At 58.3% G+C, this 6,018-nt stretch overlaps 2 protein-coding genes across 2 annotated transcripts in view; both read right to left on the bottom strand.

Annotated features, from left to right (window-relative positions):
• LOC140380800 (V-type proton ATPase subunit d 1) overlaps window positions 1-6,018 on the bottom strand; it is a 371,409-nt gene that overhangs the window by 38,180 nt on the left and 327,211 nt on the right. The gene's annotated exons all lie outside the window — the stretch shown is intronic.
• Window positions 5,503-6,018, bottom strand: part of vps33b (VPS33B late endosome and lysosome associated) — a 31,734-nt gene continuing 31,218 nt past the window's right edge. Inside the window, exon 23 of the mRNA XM_072464704.1 lies at window positions 5,503-5,675. Within this exon, the coding sequence (XP_072320805.1) occupies window positions 5,596-5,675 (80 nt within the window). The 3' untranslated portion in view covers window positions 5,503-5,595. The remainder of the gene's footprint in view (window positions 5,676-6,018) is intronic.

Below are 6,018 nucleotides of genomic sequence, written 5' to 3'. Positions count from 1 at the left end.
TTCATCTGCTCCGCCTCCTTTGCACTGACCCACTCCTGAGGTTTGGACCTGACTTTATAAGTGACTTTCCCATTGGAATAACATGGGAGCTTTCCGTCATCGCTACGGTTACGCTGTAAGAAATATATAACATGGGTCTTGTTGACTTTTTTTGATCAGCATGACAAAATAAAAGAGTGTCAACCAAACAAACTGGAGTTTGAATTCGATGGTTGTAGATGTCGGGATAGACGCCTCTGGCGGGTGTGGTCAGGGGTCGGAGGTCGTCCGGTTTGGGGACCTCAGGATCTCATCTCTGCTGTTTGCAGACGATGTTGTCCTGAGGCTCCATCAAACCTGGACCTGCAGCTGCACTGGGACGAGAGGGAAGCGTCTGGGGATGAGCATCAGCTCCAAATCAGAGGTCATGGTTCTCGACCGGAGAAAGGTGTATTGTCCTCTCCAGGTGGGTGGGAGGTCCTTGTGGGTGGGGGGGGTCCTTGTCCTCTCCAGGTGGGTGGGGGGTCCTTGCTCTCTCCAGGTGAGTGGGGGGGTCCTTGTTCTCTCCAGGTGGGTGGGGGGTCGGGGGTCCTTGTCCTCTCCAGGTGGGTGGGGGGGGTCTTTGCTCTCTCCAGGTGGGTGGGGGGGGTCTTTGCTCTCTCCAGGTGGGTGGGGGGGGTCTTTGCTCTCTCCAGGTGGGTGGGGGGGTCTTTGCTCTCTCCAGGTGGGTGGGGGGTCCTTGTTCTCTCCAGGTGGGTGGGGGGTCCTTGTTCTCTCCAGGTGGGTGGGGGGTCCTTGTTCTCTCCAGGTGGGTGGAGGGGTCTTTGCTCTCTCCAGGTGGGTGGGGGGGTCTTTGCTCTCTCCAGGTGGGTGGGGGGTCCTTGTTCTCTCCAGGTGGGTGGGGGGGTCTTTGCTCTCTCCAGGTGGGTGGGGGGTCCTTGTTCTCTCCAGGTGGGTGGGGGGGTCTTTGCTCTCTCCAGGTGGGTGGGGGGTCCTTGTTCTCTCCAGGTGGGTGGGGGGGGTCCTTGTCCTCTCCAGGTGGGTGGGGGGGGTCTTTGCTCTCTCCAGGTGGGTGGGGGGGTCTTTGCTCTCTCCAGGTGGGTGGGGGGTCCTTGACCTCTCCAGGTGGGTGGGGGGTCCTTGTCCTCTCCAGGTGGGTGGGGGGGCCTTGTCCTCTCCAGGTGGGTGGCTCTCCAGGTGGGTGGGGGGTTCTTGTCCTCTCCAGGTGGGTGGGGGGGTCCTTGTTCTCTCCAGGTGGGTGGGGGGTCCGGTGGGTGGGGGGTCCTTGTTCTCTCCAGGTGGGTGGGGGGTCCTTGTCCTCTCCAGGTGGGTGGGGGGGTCCTTGCTCTCTCCAGGTGGGTGGGGGGTCCTTGCTCTCTCCAGGTGAGTGGGGGGTCCTTGTTCTCTCCAGGTGGGTGGGGGGGTCCTTGTTCTCTCCAGGTGGGTGGGGGGTCGGGGGTCCTTGTCCTCTCCAGGTGGGTGGGGGGTCGGGGGTCTTTGCTCTCTCCAAGTGGGTGGGGGGGTCCTTGTTCTCTCCAGGTGGGTGGGGGGTCCTTGTTCTCTCCAGGTGGGTGGGGGGTCCTTGTCCTCTCCAGGTGGGTGGGGGGTCCTTGTCCTCTCCAGGTGGGTGGGGGGGTCCTTGCTCTCTCCAGGTGGGTGGGGGGGTCCTTGCTCTCTCCAGGTGGGTGGGGGGTCCTTGCTCTCTCCAGGTGGGTGGGGGGTCCTTGCTCTCTCCAGGTGGGTGGGGGGGTCCTTGTTCTCTCCAGGTGGGTGGGGGGTCGGGGGTCCTTGTCCTCTCCAGGTGGGTGGGGGGTCGGGGGTCCTTGTCCTCTCCAGGTGGGTGGGGGGTCGGGGGTCTTTGCTCTCTCCAAGTGGGTGGGGGGGTGTTTAATCTCTCCAGGTGAGGGTCCTTGTCCTCTCCAGGTGGGTGGGGGGTCCTTGCTCTCTCCAGGTGGGTGGGGGGTCCTTGCTCTCTCCAGGTGGGTGGGGGGTCCTTGCTCTCTCCAGGTGGGTGGGGGGGTCCTTGTTCTCTCCAGGTGGGTGGGGGGTCCTTGTTCTCTCCAGGTGGGTGGGGGGTCCTTGTTCTCTCCAGGTGGGTGGGGGGTCCTTGCTCTCTCCAGGTGGGTGGGGGGGGTCCTTGTTCTCTCCAGGTGAGTGGGGGGGGTCCTTGCTCTCTCCAGGTGAGTGGGGGGGGTCTTTGCGCTCTCCAGGTGGGTGGGGGGGTCTTTGCTCACTCCAGGTGGGTGGGGGGTCCTTGCTCTCTCCAGGTGGGTGGGGGGGGTCTTTGCTCTCTCCAGGTGGGTGGTGGGTCCTTGCTCTCTCCAGGTGGGTGGGGGGTCCTTGCCCTCTCCAGGTGGGTGGGGGGTCCTTGTCCTCTCCAGGTGCTCCAGGTGGGTGGGGGGTCCTTGTCCTCTCCAGGTGCTCCAGGTGGGTGGGGGGTCCTTGTCCTCTCCAGGTGCTCCAGGTGGGTGGGGGGTCCTTGTCCTCTCCAGGTGGGTGGGGGGTCCGGGTCCTTGTCCTCTCCAGGTGGGTGGGGGGTCCGGGTCCTTGTCCTCTCCAGGTGGGTGGGGGGTCCGGGTCCTTGCTCTCTCCAGGTGGGTGGGGGGTCCGGGTCCTTGCTCTCTCCAGGTGGGTGGGGGGTCCGGGTCCTTGCTCTCTCCAGGTGGGTGGGGGGGTCCTTGCTCTCTCCAGGTGGGTGGGGGGGTCCTTGTCCTCTCCAGGTGGGTGGGGGGGTCCTTGTCCTCTCCAGGTGGGTGGGGGGGTCCTTGTCCTCTCCAGGTGGGTGGGGGGGGGTCCTTGCTCTCTCCAGGTGGGTGGGGGGGTCCTTGCTCTCTCCAGGTGGGTGGGGGGTCCTTGTCCTCTCCAGGTGGGTGGGGGGGTCCTTGCTCTCTCCAGTTGGGTGGGGGGTCCTTGCTCTCTCCAGGTGGGTGGGGGGTCCTTGCTCTCTCCAGGTGGGTGGGGGGTCCTTGTTCTCTCCAGGTGGGTGGGGGGTCCTTGTCCTCTCCAGGTGAGTGGGGGGGTCCTTGCTCTCTCCAGGTGAGTGGGGGGGTCCTTGTTCTTTCCAGGTGGGTGGGGGGGTCTTTGCTCTCTCCAGGTGGGTGGGGGGGGTCCTTGCTCTCTCCAGGTGGGTGGGGGGGTCTTTGCTCTCTCCAGGTGGGTGGGGGGTCCTTGTCCTCTCCAGGTGGGTGGGGTGTCCTCTCCAGGTGGGTGGGGGGTCCTTGTCCTCTCCAGGTGGGTGGGGGGTCCTTGTCCTCTCCAGGTGGGTGCCTCTCCAGGTGGGTGGGGGGTCCTTGTTCTCTCCAGGTGGGTGGGGGGTCCTTGTCCTCTCCAGGTGGGTGGGGGGGTCCTTGCTCTCTCCAGGTGGGTGGGGGGGTCCTTGCTCTCTCCAGGTGGGTGGGGGGTCCTTGTTCTCTCCAGGTGGGTGGGGGGGTCCTTGCTCTCTCCAGGTGGGTGGGGGGGTCCTTGCTCTCTCCAGGTGGGTGGGGGGTCCTTGTTCTCTCCAGGTGGGTGGGGGGTCCTTGTCCTCTCCAGGTGGGTGGGGGGGTCCTTGTCCTCTCCAGGTGGGTGGGGGGGTCCTTGCTCTCTCCAGGTGGGTGGGGGGTCCTTGTCCTCTCCAGGTGGGTGGGGGGTCCTTGTTCTCTCCAGGTGGGTGGGGGGTCCTTGTCCTCTCCAGGTGGGTGGGGGGGTCCTTGCTCTCTCCAGGTGGGTGGGGGGTCCTTGTCCTCTCCAGGTGGGTGGGGGGTCCTTGTTCTCTCCAGGTGGGTGGGGGGTCCTTGTCCTCTCCAGGTGGGTGGGGGGTCCTTGTCCTCTCCAGGTGGGTGGGGGGTCCTTGTCCTCTCCAGGTGGGTGGGGGGTCCTGTGGAGGAGTTCAAGTATCTTGGGGTCTTGATGGAGCGTGTGATTGACAGTTGGACTGTTGTGGTGAAGAAGGAGCTGAGTCCACAGACAAAGCTCTGGATTTACCGGTCACTCTACGTTCTGACCTCACCTAAGGTCATGAGCTGTGGGTAATGACCGGAAGGACAAGATTGCCGATACAAGTGGTCGAACAGGACGGATTACGCCTTTATAAATTGTCATAAAAAAAGAGATCGAGTGTTTTCCTGGTTAAATAAATAAATAAAAAGGTTTAAGATGCAGATCTTTTCTACATTTTGGATAGAATGGCGCTTTTTGAAGTAATTTTCTTCACAAACTACAACTTGACTGAAGTAAAACTATGATAATACAAAATGACGTCATCATTAGAACCTTCATGAGCTTCAAGAAACAGCAACAGCGTTAAAACTATAACATGCACTAAACTCCTGTGTCTAATTCAACTGAAGCTGTAATAAACTGATGTAACGTTAAAGTTCAGATTCAATAGTACAAACGTCATTAACACGTCATTAACACCGTGAGAAACACGTTAGTTACGCACCTTTTCCGCATCATCGGAGAAGTTTGTCACGTTTTACGGTTGTTTTGGTCCAAAATGAGCGGCGTAAAGTGAAGGAAACATTCAAAACACGCCGTGCGTCAGCGCGCTCTGTGATTGGCTGCTGCGGTGACGTCTCAGCGCGCTCTGTGATTGGCTGCTGCGGTGACGTCTCAGCGCGCTCTGTGATTGGCTGCTGCGGTGACGTCTCAGCGCGCTCTGTGATTGGCTGCTGCGGTGACGTCTCAGCGCGCTCTGTGATTGGCTTGGTGGCTCAAAGGGGCGGGGTTAGCAGAACCAGAGCCCCGCCCCGCAGCCCATGTGGGCGGGGCTAGCGGCTCAGGCGCCGAAATTGAAGCTTTTTTCACTCTTTGAAATAGAAAAGCACAAAGTGCTGCTTATTTGAGCTCTTTTAGCTCTGAACAGAGGCACTCCAGGAGAACACAAACTAAACTCATGAACATGTTTGACCGCTCGACACTTAATTGTAAAAAGAATTGTATTTTATTCAGTTAAATTGCCTCTTGATGTCTCAGTTGAGTGGAAGGGCATCTGACACATCATTCACCTGTTACAAAGTGACCTCTGACCTCTGAGGTGAGAACAAGAGGCTGTTCACAAGTCTTTACACCACAAAATCGTACTATTTGTGGGATTAAATTTAATAACTATCGATCACATGATCAATAACCACCTTTTTACACATATTACACTTTAAATAATAATAATCATGAGAGAACATGACATCGTTTCACTCTCTGTGATCAGCTTCACAGAAAACAAGTGTTCACATCAAGGACAGGAGGGGGCGTGGACAGGAGGGGGCGTGGACAGGAGGGGGAGGGGGCGTGGACAGGAGGGGGCGTGGACAGGAGGGGGCGTGGACAGGAGGGGGCGTGGACAGGAGGGGGAGGGGGCGTGGACAGGAGGGGGCGTGGACAGGAGGGGGCGTGGACAGGAGGGGGCGTGGACAGGATCATAGATCTCACATATCAAAATAATGCTCTCATACACATATATATATATATATATGTGTATATATACATATATATATATATATATATATATATATATATATGTATATCCCTCACGGTCCCTCACGGCCCCTTCAGACCCGGTTCAGACCCGGTTCAGACCCGGTTCAGACCCGGTTCAGACCCGGTTCAGACCCGGTTCAGACCCGGTTCAGACCCGGTTCAGACCTGGTTCTGGACCAGACTCTCCAGGATTCGGCTGCTGTTGGTGATGGCTGTGGTGACGGTGGTGATTCTGAAACCTTTAAAAACACAAAGTGACATTTTATTAATACATTTTTTCCAGACTTGACACAAAAGCTCAAAAAATACAATTCTTAATTAGTATAAAACAGTAACATTCAGTTTAGTGTGAACAAGACATTCCTTGTTTGATCTTTTTGTGCGTAACAGGTTTATGTTAGTTACTTTATCTTCCAGAGTTGGAGGGTAACGCGCTAGCTGGTGACGCGCTAGCTGGTGACGCGCTAGCTGGTGACGCGCTAGCGGTGACGCGCTAGCTGGTGACGCGCTAGCTGGTGACGCGCTAGCTGGTGACGCGCTAGCTGGTGACGCTTTACTTTTATAAGAGCAGTGCAGTAATGT

The sequence above is a fragment of the Eucyclogobius newberryi genome, unplaced genomic scaffold, assembly GCF_026437365.1.
Source record: "Eucyclogobius newberryi isolate DKJ021-1_F unplaced genomic scaffold, fEucNew1.0.hap1 SCAF_5, whole genome shotgun sequence".
Classification (NCBI taxonomy): domain Eukaryota; kingdom Metazoa; phylum Chordata; class Actinopteri; order Gobiiformes; family Gobiidae; genus Eucyclogobius; species Eucyclogobius newberryi.
This window is presented reverse-complemented; position numbering and strand designations above follow the sequence as displayed.